Here is a 16,536-nt window from a genome sequence, read left to right as displayed (position 1 = left end):
ATCTGTTCAGTAATTTAGCCCACCAACTTCTCCAGCTTTCATTAATCTCAACTTCCATACTATTTTGATCAGATAGTTACTTCTGAAAAAAGGGAAGTTGTTAGCTGAATTCAGATTTCTAAGGTAGAACTTAGTACAATGACACTAAAGTCTCCATATTTGGATACAAAATGTACTACTAAGTTGAAATTGAGTGTTTACTGAATCACCATTCTTTTATTTATAGGTTTCTTATTAACTTCCACAAATACAAATTAATATCCCCAACAAATATGTACACACTTAGACGAAACACAGAATAGCCATCTAAATGGCTGTGGGATCATATGTTCCTGCCTTTCCCAGTATGTCATCCAAATAGTGGGATAATGGTAAGCGATCTACTGTTGCATCTGAATTGTACAAAGTATGGTTACCACTTAGATTAGTATCAGAGCCCCACTTCAAACTATGGTTTCCAACTGTAGTTTATGGGTGAACTATGTTTAGTATTAACCATCATTTGCCAAGTTCAGGCATCATAAAACTGTTATTATGAACCAGAAAATGGAGAAGGAAGTCATTATATATGGTTCAACACAATGCATATTCCTAATGCCCAAACACTGCCAAACCAAGTGTTTACATTAATACATAAAAGAAGCGCTATGGCAAATAAATAAAATATTCAGGTATTATTAATACAATACCATTTGTCCATGGTTTCACTGATACATCTTGCTGTGGGGAAGCAGTTGCTGTATTAGCAGGAAGCAGCAATTTCAGTTGATGGTCACAGTTTGCAGGTAAAATATACTGTGCATTCTCACTAAATTCCAAGCTGAACAAACAGAGAAAATGTTTATCCATCAGTGGGAGTTTTCTACTGCACTGAATATATCTGCAAAACAGCACCTTCAACCCAGAGGTATCATGCAGCAGATACCTCCAAAACAATTTAAATGAAAACAGAACTCTCCCCCTCAAAAAAACAAAACTAAACTAAAAGGGCAATCAAAATAGTGTAAAAATATGACAGAGAACTAATGAGACAACAGTGTTCAAAGAATACCTGAGGGGACAGGTGGGAACTTGCTAGGGACATGTGCAATGGGGCAATGCATGAGGGATCTGGGAACTAAACCTCTCAGCTACAGAAATTATTATTATTATTATTATTATTATTATTATTATTACATTTCTATGCCGCCCCTTGCCGAAGGTCTGAGCAGGTACAAAGCTCACAAGTGATGCAAAGACCACAAAGAACAGGCAGTTCTCTCCACGACTAAAGTATGAGAATGCAAATAGGGGATCTGTACAAAAGCATACTTCCTAAAATGTGCATATGCATACTTCTGGAAATGCACATTTTCATAATGAAATGTAATTTTCAGAAATGTTCACAATTTCCCAGGAATTACATTCCTACTCACATTAGCATTTGGGGTTGCGAACAGAGCATGTTTGAATAGCTGTCAATAGGAACAAAGTTCTCATACACTGCTACTACACAGGCACTGCAGAGAACAAGTCCAGTATAAAAAATTAATCTCAACTGCTTACGCAATGTACCCCATTGCTACTGAGTTACTGCATTAGGAAAGAGGAGATCACAGAGTACAGCTCCCAGAAGTGGCGGTGGGGGACTGCTGCTTCCCTCTATTGTTATATGCATGGGAAATCTGAGTTTCATTATTTATGGGGGTTTTTTTGGAGTGAGGTAAGCTAATGAAATCCAGCTCAGTTTCGCCTATTCATCAAACTCAAGAGAGAAGCAGTCAAGGTGACATGATAGCATTCTACAGATACCTCAAAAGCTGTCACAAAGGAGGAAGAAGAGACCTATTCTCACTCATCCCAGATTGTAGAACATGGAACAATGAACTTAAACTACAGTATACCAGGTGCAAGCTCGACACAATAAAGAATGTCTTAACTGTAAGAGCAATACTAGTGGAACTAGTTATCAAGAGAGGTTTTGTGCTCTCCCACCCTAGAGGCTTTCAAGAAGCAAGACAGTTATCTGAGCAGGATGGTGTAACTGGTGATTTGCACCAGCAGGTGGTTGGACTTGATGGCCTTCTTGGCCCCTTCTGACCCTATTCTATGATGTCTCAAATCAGTAACTGACTGGAAAAGTCCTTAATCTGAAGCTTACAAAGTTAACCAGTTCTAGTTGTGGTTAAATCCTGCTGTTCTCTTGATGTCTAATTAGCATCTGTGGTTCAAGGTGTCTTTCAACTGCTGAAAGACTGTTTCAGCTGCTGGTGTATCAAATGAAACCCCCAGAACAGTACAACTTGCCAGTTATAGCCAGATTATATTAGTGCAATGTATCACACACAGGGGTTCCTTTGAAGACTCAACAAACTTCAACTCGTTTAAAATTCAACATCTTTGATTACACATTAGAACTAGCCAACTAGATTATCTCACCACTTTTAACACAACTACATACTGTCCCGGTTCCTTCTTCAGAACAACTCAAAATTCTAGCTTTAACCATTAAAGCAATATACAAGCTTGAGATCTGGGTATCTAAAGGATGGCCTGGTTTTTATGGTAGTCTCCCTGCCCACCAGAAGGTAGATGGCTGGCAAATAGGGGAAGGTTCTTGTAAGCTGTGGTACCAATCCTAAGAATATTCTCTTAAAGAGGCTAGACTTTAGAGGTTCAGGCCAATCATATAATCTTTGCTATTTCTATCTAATACTGACCTTAAAAACAAAAGAAAACAAAACAAAGCAAGCTGGAAAAAACTGAGAAAAAGATAATCTTACTTTCTTTACTTAATTGGGCTTATTTTAACATTACTATTTGAATACATACGTTACTGCAATGCCCTGAACATTTGTTGTTTCTTCTTTAATGGCAAGCATTTTCTCTGACAATTTGTACTGTAAAATGAAGGACAACTCAGTTAAAATAAAAACTCATGTTTCCATTTTATGACATAGTCTTCTTGTTCACAAAATATTCTACAGGAATAACAAGAATGGTTGACCAGGTAGGCAAGTTCTGGGAGCTGATGGCTGACAGAGTCATGCTCCTCCCTGTTCAGAAATATGATTTTACTTTAAAACAAGACCTGTGCCCTTACATGTTTTAAGGAGAAATCAGTGCCTCTCTGTGGGTGGTACTGAATTTTGCTACCAAATTTGGCACTGGGGTTGCATAAAAAGTTTGGGGTGATTATGGCCCATGGATATGTTGCCCATTCATTATAGATTATTTACTTCTAATCAAAAGCAACAACAGTGTTTACCAAAACTTTACTCAAAACAAAGAGATTCCATAGCCACCCTATTTAGCTCACTGCATCACTGAACAGTTATTATAAATTAGATATGTTTCTTAGCTTAATTTCCTAATCTGTGAGCTCTGTTTAATTTTGATTGATCATTTTTTGCCAATGTAAATTTTTTAAGACCCATGAAGAAAAAATTAAGGAACCATGCTAGATTTGCTTCAATAAAGGGTTTCCAGCTTATCACATATTGAATGTATTACAACAAAGATTTCCAATACTGCAATCTTTACTCCGATTCAGAAGTAAGCCCCCGTGTTTTCAATGGGACTTATTCTAGGTAAGTTTAACACCTACTTGGAAGTTAGTGATCACAATAGGACTTGCTTACAAACATGCATTGGATTGTGCTGCTAATGCTACTCATTACACAGAAAAATAAGTCCCCTCACATATGTTGCGTACTGTAACATTACCTTTTATACAAAAAACTCAATTCACTTAATTACCTTTCTATCTATGTCAGAGCTCTTTATAAGATCATCTGATTCTGTTAGCTGTCCATCCTCAAGAGATGACTCTGCTGTACCTCCTATAGAACTGATTCCACTAAGGAACTCTGATTTAATTTCATCAGCTGGAAGAATAAGGCAAGATGAATAACTGAATTATATTAAGAATGGAATGTTTAATTGGGAAATTGAGCATATCATTGCCATGGCTATTTAGAAAGTGTTAATTCCTTACAAAATAATTCTTGTCTGAAACACAAAATTCCTATGCTGGACTAAATGGCAACAGATACAGCTTCATGATTAAATATATTATCAAGGATAGTAGTTTCTTGTGTTCCAAACCATGAAACAACTGCAATTATCACATTAATAGGCTGATGCATAGCTCAATTTATGACTTAATATAAAATGCACAATAACTAGTCTCTATGAAATATTTCTGTATTTTTGAAAAAGTTGCCTTAAAATAGTAAGAAATATTGTGAGTACCATGTGGAACAATTGGTTGTTTCAGCTACCTATATTTAAAGGGGAAAATAAGTATTTAACTTTATTATGAATGTAGCAGGACTCTGTGCTATCTTGCCTCTCAATCAGACACGGTATTTTAGAAGGATTCAGTTAAGTGTATTACTAGAATGAGGCAAGCTGCACAAAGATAGGTGTACAGCACAGCTCCTGCAAAGAGTTAATGTGCATCAGTCCCTGCACAGCAATTTCTTATTTGGTTCCTCCTTTTCTGCACTCAAGACAGTAGAAAGACCAGAGTCAGGCACTCAGACCACCCAGGCAACGAATAAATATGAGAAGAGTTCAACTCTCCTCACCAATATGCTCCATTTGGCCTTTGACTGAAACATGATCCAGTTGTATAGATGGGTTGAAGTAAGTATCAGTTTAAACAAGCCAGTCTGCCACAAACATGGTTTAAACAAGCAGGTCTGCCACAGGTCTGCTTGTTTCAGACCTTCCAGAAAAAGGAGAGCAAATTAACCATAGTTTTCCAAAATACAGGTTAACCTTTATTGGCTTAGTTTAGGAGACATAAGGCCAGCTTTAATCCTAAACCAAGCTAACTGCTAATCATTTTGGTTGTTTAACCATCAATTAATCCCTAACTTCTGGATACAGAAATTACAAAGCATATTCAAAATAGCAGCAGCACATGCCAAGTAACATAGCTACAAATATAAGGGTTAATTACCCATGATCTGCCATTGGCACATGCAAAAAGGGCTAGTGTTTGAGGTGCTATGTTGTTACAAAATGGGTTATTATACTTTTAACGACAAGACTTTTAACAGCAGCTTGTTTGCCTTTAATTCAAACCTAGTTTTTGAATCACTTCAACAGCACTGCTGTTATTTCTTAATCCACCAGAAATTATCAGTAAAACACACATTGAAAAGGTTAGAGATGAAAGGGGCATAATTCTGCTGCTATAAAGACAACCAAATTCCACAAATGTCTTTTGTTTAGAGGGTACTCCATCACTTAGTGCCTAGAATTTAGGAAAAACCAAGTAGAACACACACACACACTTGGGATTGTGTACTAAAAGCAATTTAGAATCTGGTCCTCTCAGATTTTATTAGTTCTTGTTACTCCTGTTCTTACCTTCTATCAATGAAACCTCAGCATCTATGACAGATTTCATTGTTTCATAATCTTGATTTGGACTCTCTCTATAAACAAGTAGATTTTACAAAGTTTAGATAAGGAATTTCTAAATGAAAAAATCCATACATTCTTGATAAAGTGTAGAAAGTATAGTACATAATTTCCCTGTGCTGCATCCACCCTCAACAGTTTGACTCTCAAGCTTCACGCCTTTGTATTTCACTGGTCCTCTGGGGACCTTGGGTGGGGACCTCCAGCTTCAATAGTTAGAACAAATATACCTCAGCTTCACAACTGAAAAATCCAGCTACGAGGAGGATATTTTGCAGAACTAGAAGCATACTGCAATGATGAAAAGTTTTGATGTGCCCGATTATTGCGCTTTTGAATACTTTTTTGGATTCACAATTTGACAGAACACAAGAACCTATTATTATGGTTACTGCCGCCAGATTACTAAGCGCTAAAAATGGGAAAGGTATAGATTTAATCAACATTGTTGACTGGTATAATGAAATGTGGAACTTAGCCATTAATGACAAATTAACATGTGATTTGAAAATTAGGAGAGGGGAAAGGAAAATAAATGATTTTACAAGCATATGGATTTTTTTACTGTATGTATTAGAGAAATATAAAGGGAAATATCCAGCTAAAGATTTGCTGCATTTTTGGAGAGACATGGGGTATATCGGCGATCTTTTGTAAGCTTTACTCCTGAGGGTGATGGGAGCACTATGTTGTTATGTATAGTTTTAGTTTATGTATATTTTAACCTATATTGTTATGTTTTAGTCTATGTATTATGTAATTTATGTTATTTGTATAATTTTGTTACGTAGTTTTTGTAAATAAAATTATATATATATTTTAAAAAGAAGCATACTGTGACCCTTCTAAGACTGTATATGGTATTAGGTGCCAAATTGCACACAAAAGGTCAAAAAATGAGAAGTGAGCAGCTAACCAAAAAGCGAAACCTAGACAAGGACGAGTGCTGAAAACATCTTATCCTGAACCTGAAAGGGAAAAGAATGGAGAAACAGATCAAGGGTAATTTTTCCAAGCTGCTACAATGCTGTAGATGGTCTCAAAAGTTATTTGGAACTCCTGAGGCAAAGATTTTTACTAGTAAAAGATCTAAGAGGTTACAGTTCTTCTGAAGAGTTGTTCTGCCCCAGTCACAAAGCGTGAGTAACAATGTCCTGTACTTTTCCTAAGCAAAAAGGTGGTATCACTATCATTGTTGCATTTGTGCTCCTTTTCACCTAGTTCTACTTTATTTACAGGGTGAGACTCACTGCTTTATTTTTTTGCTGTCATATAGCCAATTTTCACTGACTATTTCAAAAGAAAATGTTTTCAAGCATGCATAAAAGATATGGATACTGCTTACACTTCTCTGCTCACTTATTTAAACCAGGTGCAAGTTTTCATGAATCTGATCTATACAGTTGAGGTTTTAGAACCAAGTCTTGATCACAGTTCTGACCCTCTATCTTACAGCTGCAAGCATATTTTAAAATACTAAAATACATTTGAGGACGATGAGTCAAACTGTGCCTAAAGTTGCAAAAGGTCACAATTTTGCCATTCTAATTTGAAGGCTGAGGCGTACATGCAAATGATAACAAATGTTAAGTTTGAAACTTAGGGAAGAGATCATCCCATTTAATTGGATAACAGTATTTTAGAACCATCTTTGTTACTTTGTGTTAATTCATTGTTGTGTTTATTACATTATTGGTAGAATAAAACTAGACAAATATATCATCACTCAGTTAAAAGTTATTTTCTGAAATACTATAAATATTATAGTACTATAGTAAAGTTCTGCTATTTTAAAGATGCACATAAACTTTGTTTTTAAGGGGTATTTCATCCTCACTGCTTATTTCAAGGTGGATAATTTACTTGTCTCAAAACTGCTAGACATTCTAAATACATCCTCCCAAAAGGATTGCAACTTCATAGCGTTCTGAGAGTTCTAACAGCTCTAAGAGTATACAAAAGCAGTAAATAAAGATTACAATAAAATATAAGCAGTTATGAAAAGTATCAGACTTGGAGGTATTAAAGCTCAGCTGCCCTTTTACAACTGCTTACATAATTAATATGTTATAGATGGCACTGAGATTGTCCCCCCTTTCCATTTTGCAGTATTCTAGTGACCTACACATGCTAAGATGAAAAAAGTGGTATGAAATAAATGCAGATACAATAGATTTTTTACATTACCCTAACATTTCCACAAGTACATTCACAAGTCTGAGTACTGGTTAAGTAACAGGAACATTATTGTAAATAAGCTTTAGAAGAAATCAAGTATTTAAGAGCTTTAATACACCTAACAAAGTACTTCTAAATATTGCATACAGTACTTCTGGGAACTATTTAAAAAATAAGGTTGCAACTCCATGCATGCACAGACAGAAAAATGTTTGGAGAATAGCAGATGGAGAATGCTAGGAGTCATTGGACTATTTTCTGTCTAAACATGCATCGCCTTATGTCCTAAATTAATTATAGGCTATTGCTACCACTTAAATTTCTAAAAGGCCTGTTTTCCTCCTAAATTTGCTCCCAAGTGTGATATGCTTCATCTTCCCCCTTTAACCATCTCTTTGATAAACTAGGTTTCCACATTTATCTTTAGGTTAATATCTGGTGCCTAAAAGCAATAAAGTAGAAAACCCCCAGCTCCCATGGATCCCACCCATGATTTATAACTTCAAATTCTAACCTGAGTATGTTTCAGAGCTGAAGAATCTTAGGCCTACAGGCTGAATATGGTGCATAGGAGCCCCAACCTTGCTACTTTTATTTCCAATCAGTTAGATAGGTAAGGGATCTCTTCCCCTTGATCCTACATTACAATAATGCCTTTTAAAAGCTTCTATTAATGCCAATGGAGATATTTAAAACCAAACTGCCACAGTGTATCACAACAAAGGAGTGAAAGGATGACCTTCCCCAAGCTGTAACAGCCCCTCAGGGGAAGGGGCCTGGACAATCATTTTTGGGACTACGTGAGTAGTAACATGGTCCTGTGCACTGCTGGTTTGTGGCCTCTGACCTGCTTGTCCAGAACCTATTCAGCCCCCGGCCCAAAAGGTTCTCCATTCCTTTAAGGAATTCTCGACTATTACCGTCTGACACTATCTATAAACTCCCAAATATTCAGTGAATTGGACTATGCTTTATACACTTATCCTTTAGTTAGTTTTAATGATACCAGATATACAAGTATTTCAAGAGAACATGCCTACCTAGAATAGCATTTCAAATGTTTGCTCCTTGGAAGCTGAGGAAATTCTGGTTCTAACTCTAGCTTTTCTTTGGAGAAAATGTTGGTATTAACATTTTTAGTACACAGCTTATTTACATTTGCAGCTTCTTGTTCATCAATGTCACCGAACAGATCAGGATCATCCGGAATTACATCAATCACAAGAACATCCTCTTCATAAGCCTTAAGAACATCTGTACAGAAGTTAACTTTGTCCTTTGTACAGTTATTGGTGTAATTACTTTCAGCATTAGTTTCTAATGGTAGCATTTGCTTCTCTATATGTCCAGTACTCAAAGAGCCAGACCTATCTTCCAAAGTTGACAGCTCCAGTTCATTCTCATGGGAAATTCCCACACCCTTATTACAAACACTTTTCTCTTTAGAAAGTCTATCAGGAACATCATTGAGATGGTCTGCATAGTCCTCCGGAATGTTAGTATCATTAAACTGTTCAGAGTGGAAATGATGCTTAGATTTTACACAAGATGAAGTCTCTTTAGTTCTGACTTTCTTTACAGAAGCCATAGAATCATCTAGCATGTTCAAAGGACTGCAAGTATCCCTTTCCGATAATCTAGTGTAATCTAGTTTTCGTGATTCATTTTTATCCTTCAGTAAAGGTATTTTGAAGTTCGGCAAGTTCCCTGTGATTAATGTCTTCAATAGTAGTTCCTGTTCAGCTATAGAGGTCTTCTGATAGTTTATCTTGTTTCTTCTGCTATCTGCAAATGCACCATTCTGAGTATCTATGGAAGTAGTCCTGTTTGTTATATTTCCTTTTTTTTTAGCATCTTTCACTAGTGAATTTGAAGCTACTTTTGATTTCTTCACTGTTTTATTACTAGATGTACACTGTTTAGGTATTTCCCTATGCATAGAGGAAAAACTGTTCTCACTAGCAATAGCTGAGGGAGCCTTGTATGTATGAGATAGAGTTATTGAATTTGGGCTTTCATTAGAAGAAACTGCTGTATGATCCATTAAAGTAATTGCAGAAGTTTTACTAGTACCTGTCAATGGCTTAGGTTGCTGCCCAGAGTTAACTACCAAATCAGTACCTCTTAAAAATTCTGAGTCAGATACATGATTTTTATCAACCCACAAAGTAGTTCTGGCACATGAGTCACGTGGCCAAACTTTTTTACCAGAAATTGGGACTGCTCTTTGACAGCTATATAGCTGCAATTTTCTCACAACACTACCTACTTCTTTTTCTTTAGGTGTTCTTTTTCCTCTGTTCATACAGCCAGCAACATCACTGTTGCAGCTAATAATTGTTTCACTCACCACTGTCTCCATTATGGAATCACTGTCACCTACTTCATTGCTAAAGTGAATTTGCGGCTCTATGTGCTTTAATTCTAGGGCATTTTTTGGGAGAACGTTAGATTTTTGAAAGCCAGCAGCATTGCATGTGACAAAGTGTACTGCACTCACCTTTTCATTGCTAGACAAATTGAAAAGCTGTTTTTGAGAAGGCTGCTCTGGAATGAAATCAGATGTATGGGCAAGTAAAGCTAAAGAAGTCAATTCACTATAATTTATTGTTTCCAAAGTTGTTGAAGAATCTGCCATGGCAGGTTTATCTTCAATTTGTAGCCCACATTTGTTGTTTATAGTCAAATTGGAGAGAATTTCCTGAACTGTTGATTCTTCTAGGTCTGTTGACATTTTTGTCTTTTTGCTTGAATTTTTCAAGTTCACACACCACTTAATTTCCTTGAATTGCTTCCTGCTTTGACATCTTGAATTCTTAGTATTTTGGCACATTCCCTTTTCAACCAAAATGCTTCTTTTTGGAAATTCAGGTTGCATTATGTTAGGGCCACTACTCATATCATTCTGTCCCATACCTGTACTGGAAGAAAGACTCTTCCCTTGACCAAGTGTAAAATGCAGGGATCCACAATGAACTTTATAGCTTTGAATTGTCTTGACACTTGTAGAATTTAACAGTGCTTTAATATGATAGCAGTCAAGCAATCTCACTACTGGAATTCTTTCTATTCTATAGGGAAAGACATTATGCATAGTAAACCATTGAGGTTTTTCATCATGGTGTACTTCCAGTGTACTATTTTCCACTTTCTTTTCAGTTTTTATATCCAAAAGCTGTGAAATAGGAAAAGGGGAAGTGTTGCAATAGACTTCAGTCTTTCTCTGAAAACAAAGACTAACAGGATCGTTGTTATCAGTCTCATCGGATTGAGATATTGGAAGACAATCAATCTGTTCTAGCAGATTCTGTCTACTGCCATTTTGAGAAGTGCTCAAATCAGTCTCTAGCAGCTTTCCATGCAGCACACTTGAAATTTCAGATGGTTGTCCTGATTAAACAAACAAAATATAACCATGTAACTAATGTGTAAAGTAACTCCAGTAAACAAGGCAATACGTCCCTATAAAATATATTTATATTTTCATACATGCATTTCATAAAGGTGTCCTTAAAAATCAGAACTGCAATAATGGCTAGCATAGGAAGTGGTATTATAAATATAAACACAAGTTCTGAAACACTATGGTTGACATTGGTTAATATAGCAATACACTTACAAATAACTTTTTTTAGTCCATTAAAACATTTTAAAGCAGTTCTTCCTAGTACTCATCCAAGATTTTTATGTCCTGTTAAGAGATTACTTTTAAAGCCTGACTTAACAGTCTGTGTCTTGCAAGAATTTTGCTTTTAAGTGTTTCAGCAAGAATTACAAGGGTGTCTAGTTTGTACTCTGTATTTCTGCAAGTTTACCATGTTTATATTAAATCTGAAAAGCTAGTGAAGTTTACTGACTCGAGCCATCAAGAAATAAAGGCCAGGAAAACAGATGCCCAAGTGTAAAAGCATAACAAACAAATATACAAAATAAGAATGAGTAAGCATCCTTACTAGGTATTTTGATCTCTTTAAGTTCAGTTGTAGTCACAATTTTATGCTTTCCACCTGATGGTTTCTTTCTAGTACCCCTAACTCTGGTAACTAACAGATCCTCTCTGGGGACACAATACACCATTTGTTCTGTAGCCAATTTTTTGTTAAAGATCCTGTGCCTACACTCAGTAATCTCACTAACAGCTTCCTCTGGCCTCCAGATCAACTTCTCACTATCACCTTTACCTATCTTTGATTTCAAAAAAGCTCTGGTTACCATCCTATACCTTCCTTCTTCTACAGTGCTTCTACACTCTGTAAGTTCTGCAACATTTGTTACATGCTTTGGTAAGCAGTGACTTTTCTGTTCTGCAGCATCTACATCTTCCTGCAATTTTGTCAGTGCCACAGGAGAGTTTTCTCTTTTTCTCTTCTGTGCCTGAGGTTTTTCAGACCTTATCCTGCAGCTCTTCACTGGACTCTCTGATCCTTCCACAAGATTACTACTTGGAAGGTGTGGCACAGAGGATGACTTCACCTTCACTGAGCTCTTTGCATCTTTCCCAGGACTCTGTTGCTGAGATTCATAGCAACCAATACCCCTTCCTTCTTTACTTTCAGAAAGGTTTAAGCTTAGTATGTCAGACCCTAAGTTAGAAATACACTTTCTCTTTGTACTTCTAACTTTTTGTTTAGATTCTAGCAAGAAACTTGAGCAACTTTTCTCTGGAACCGTATCCTTTTTATGGGACCCCACCTCCATTGAGGTGCTACTTCCTTTCTTTCTAACCTATGATGCTAACTTACTTGGCAAAACTAGTCTAGAAGCAACATCATGATTCTGTTCCCGCACTCTAGACAGTAGTCTTAGATTTTCATAAGAACTTCCACCTCTTCTAGTTTCATGTCTACAACATTACAGCCCACTATCACTGTACCCCCTTTCCCACCCTCCCTTCTATTATACAGCAGTCTCTAGTTTCTTCGTCGCTTTTCCTTTAAGGGTACTTCAGAAGGAGTAAGTTGTTTGCTTAAATTAGTAGGTTTCCCCAAAAATGACAAAAAATGAAGCTATTTTTGAGAGCTAGCTATACTGACTTCTGCTGCCCAATCTGTGTTTCCATCCCTATTTCTGACAACAAGCAAAAGGATGCACACTTCCATTTACTCTTCTGACTCTGCAGAACCTTGAGGCTCAATAGCAGACCAATTGCTCTTTAATAGCAATACATAAAACATATTCCAAACCAAACGAGGTTATCTGCTTACATTAGCACAGCTCATAAAATCAATTAGAACCTTCCCTAGAACTACACGCACATAATCCCTTTTAATTTACAAATGAAAATAACTTCCCTAGCCTTCCTCTTATTGTGCCTCAAGGAGGCTCAAGCGATATATATATATATACACTCGTGAAAAAAAGCCAAAACCAAAACGAGAAAGACCACTTAAACACTACAGGTGAAGGTCTACCACTCTACTCAAGCTACAGCAACTCCTCAAGGTTTAGCTCCTCTCTAGAAAACTGCAACGGAGACATATTCAAACTAGGGACACGAGACAGAAGTAAACCTGTCTTCGAGCACCAGTTATCTGCCCCTTTTTCCCTAGGATTCCAACGAGCGAGGTGCTTTGAGCTTAAGGAAAGTGAGGCAGGGGCTGAACTCCTTTGAGGGAACATGAAAAAGCAAGTCCACTCGCCTACACAGCCTTTCCACTCGGAATGCTACGCTCTCGACAGCCTGAGAAACGCAACTGGGATTAAGCTTCCAGCAAAATCGCGACTCTCCAGAGTTGCACCTGCACACAGGCACCTTCCCTCCCTGCCGCTCAATTACCACTGCGCGGCCCCCACTAAGTCCGCGGGACCTAAACTAAGCTCCCCACCGCCACCCCCCCGAGTATTCCAGGTCCACCAGTCGCCACCAGCCGCCACTTCTTCCCACTCACATGCCTGAAAAGGCGGGTCCGCTGGGCCTGGTGCAATAAATATGCGGCAAGACGCTGCCTCCAGGCGGCGGTCGCACGCAGGCGCCTGGGGAGCGGAGGTATAAAGAAGGCGCTTCCGACACGCTGAAGGGGTTGGCCGGTTTTCCTCACGCGAGGGCGCGTGGTCTTGAGTGGAGGGGTGGCTTGGAGGCTTTCTCTCCGCTGACCCTTTCCCGCTCCTTACCGCTGCTGTAAGCCTCTGCTCCTCTCCTGAGTAGACGTCAGTTGAATTCGGGGAGGGGGGATTTTTTCCCTCGAGCTTTTAGTACTATAATCAAAAGCACTTCAGGACTTCGCAGATAAATTGATTGTCCACGGACGTAGGGAGGGGCGTATAAAACGGGAGTCACAAAATGGCGCGTAGGGATTTTGCCCCGGGGTCGGGAAGGCGCGCACACTTTTCCTCGCAGCATTTTCAGTTCCCCTAATCCGTCTTGCTGGGGACTGGAAGCTAGCCTTGCAATTGCATTTTACTTTTTTAAAAAGTGCAAAGACGTTAAGCCATAGCTTTCTTAGCTACTGGTTATTTAATTTTGAACTACTTTTAAAGCGCTCACGTGACAATTACCAGGCTGTTGGGTGAGAAGGCCTGATTCTGCCTTTTATAGCTGTGTTGAAGAGTTTGCTCCATGCAGAGGACATAGGACTTTGTAGATGCTGGAATAATGCCTGTAATGATGGCCAATATGTGTTTTATTTAGCTTTTGGAATTGCTTTCCTGCCTTTCTGCCTACAATGGACCTCAAGGCGGGGCAACTGTGATAGTTGATGGAAGCAAGAACAGTAACGAGTTCTCTAACACCTTTTTATCTAGAGACTTTAAGCATGAAAAATGCATGACCCTCAAAAGCAATGGCCATTGCCTTGGTGGCAAGGGAATGATATAGGCATCTGAGTGTTAGATTTAGATCCTAGAGACCCATGGTAAAATTTCCCACTAACCCACAAAACTCTATGGCTGACCATGGGACCATTAGTAACTTTCAGCCTAAAAGTGAATTATGTATTGTGTGAAGTTCTTCATTTTGTCTCCTGAATCTATTTTGTTGGATGATCTTGAGTTCCACTCCAGCAGCTGAATCAGCTAACAGAGGTCCGCCTGGCGCCAATGCTATATGCTTTTTGGTGTGAGGTCAAACCCTTTTTATTTTCCCATAATTTTAAAGTTTAAATATTTTAATCATGTTTTATTCTCAGTCGTGGATTATTATAGGTTCTGTTTGTAAGCCATCCAGAGATGTCGTAATTGTACAGGACAAAAATCCCCAAATAAACATGCATAGCACCTTGCATTTTGAGTTCTTAGTAATTGCTTTGCTGTTGTTGGCTGAGTATAAGATTTTGAAGTGCTTTATGGGTATTAAGGAGTGCAAAATAGCTCCAGTCCAGGCATTTTAACGGAAGAACATAAGGCATATACTCATTTCATCCCTTAGAACCTATTTTAATATTTCCAATAAGATAGCTTTGGCTAAAGGAGCCATTTATGTCTGAATTATTTCAAATTTGGGAATACCGTGTTTTCTATAGTCACTAGCACTTCAAAGAGCTGTGTCCACATTTTTGTTTCAAGGCTTCCTTTAGTATTTCCCTGAGTCCACCACTAGATGGTGTTGCACTGGTATGGCATGTGAAAGTTCATTCTAATGAGTCATGTAGTAATTACTCAAAATGGTAAAAAATTAAAATGAGCTTTCAAATGTACTATGCCTTAATAAAATGCAAAATCAGTCAAAATTATGTATCTATATGTAACTTATCCTTATGAGTATTTTAATGATACTTTGTATAAATCAGGGTATATCTTCGAACTATGGAACTCCTTGATGATAATTTATTAGTTCCTGTATATCATCCTTCTGGGAACTCAGGCTGCAATTCCTTAGGAGTGTTAAAATATTTTTATTTCAGCGAATATTTTACAAGATTTTACAGTGGCTAATTTTGTATTCTCACTGCTGCTTGGATCTCTAAGATCTTTAGAAATGTAGCATGATTTGAGATTAAGGGAAACTTTTTTTAAAAAAATTAATACTAGTTAGGTATAGATTCATAGATACTAACCTCAGGAAGAACAGAAAATGGCTTCACGTTATTTATTTTCAGAACCTTGAAGGGTTAAAGTTGTCAGTTCTTGTCCTTAGCTGTAGTCTAAAATAATAGCACATAAGAAAAAGTATGATATAAATACTAAGTATTCCTTTTTAAAACTTTATTATTTCGTTCTTTATTATGCCAGATAGGCCAGCATTATGCAGAGGGTAATGTGCAAGGATAATGGATTGCCTAAGGCCACTGATGAGTTCATGACTGAGTTTGAAATTTCTGTGTGTGTGTGGCTTTTTTAATTCTAAGCCATGCATTTAATAGCTATAGTTTAGTAGCTCTTTGAGGCCTACGCAAGATGAAGAATACCTTAATTTAAGCAGCCACTAATTTTCATGTAAGATTCCTGCCAGCTTAGATTTTTTTTAGCATATATCTGTGGGGTGCATTATAGTACACAAGAGGGCAAGCCTCCTGACCTGAGGAGCCTAAAATCTAAAATTTGATATGCACAAAATAAGAAATGGAGGCAAGGTTTAACAGATAAAAACAATTTGGTTACAAGTATATAGGTTTAGTTTGCAGACTTAGTTATCGTTTGTTAGATACACACTTTGAATGTCGCTTTTAAAGGCAAAGCAATTCCCATTTTAAAGTGCTACCCAGATGGGAGGGATAACTTTGTATAGAAACTGTATTTACCATTGCTTGCTTTTTATTTTCCTTTTTGCCCATCTATGACAGAGACACTGGACCTGTGTAAGGGATGTTCATGTTCAGAATTGCAGAACATCCCTCCCAGCAGCTCAGCAAGCTACCATTTATTTTTAATTGCTCCCCACAGTGGAGGCCAATTAAGGATGAAGACAGCAGGGTAAGGATCACTCTCAAACCCTTTGAAGGGCACAGAATAAGCATTTGCTTTGCCGGAAGGCTGCCATTAACACATTTCATTTGTGCAAGAATGCAA

At 37.6% G+C, this 16,536-nt stretch overlaps 1 protein-coding gene across 1 annotated transcript in view; it reads right to left on the bottom strand.

Moving 5' to 3' along the window:
• TOPAZ1 (testis and ovary specific TOPAZ 1) overlaps positions 1 to 10,915 on the bottom strand; it is a 47,537-nt gene extending 36,622 nt beyond the window's left edge. The window contains exons 1-5 of the mRNA XM_044419145.1: positions 8,634 to 10,915; positions 5,362 to 5,429; positions 3,739 to 3,866; positions 2,812 to 2,879; positions 690 to 820 (exon numbers count right to left, since the gene is read on the bottom strand). Coding sequence (XP_044275080.1) covers positions 690 to 820; positions 2,812 to 2,879; positions 3,739 to 3,866; positions 5,362 to 5,429; positions 8,634 to 10,687 — 2,449 coding nt within the window. The 5' untranslated portion in view covers positions 10,688 to 10,915. The remainder of the gene's footprint in view (positions 1 to 689; positions 821 to 2,811; positions 2,880 to 3,738; positions 3,867 to 5,361; positions 5,430 to 8,633) is intronic.
• Between the last annotated feature and the right edge of the window lie 5,621 nt (positions 10,916 to 16,536).

The sequence above is a fragment of the Varanus komodoensis genome, unplaced genomic scaffold (genome assembly GCF_004798865.1).
Source record: "Varanus komodoensis strain SLA01 unplaced genomic scaffold, ASM479886v1 scaffold10, whole genome shotgun sequence".
Classification (NCBI taxonomy): domain Eukaryota; kingdom Metazoa; phylum Chordata; class Lepidosauria; order Squamata; family Varanidae; genus Varanus; species Varanus komodoensis.
Note: the sequence above shows the minus strand (reverse complement) of the source record. Positions and strands in the feature narration are given on the sequence as shown.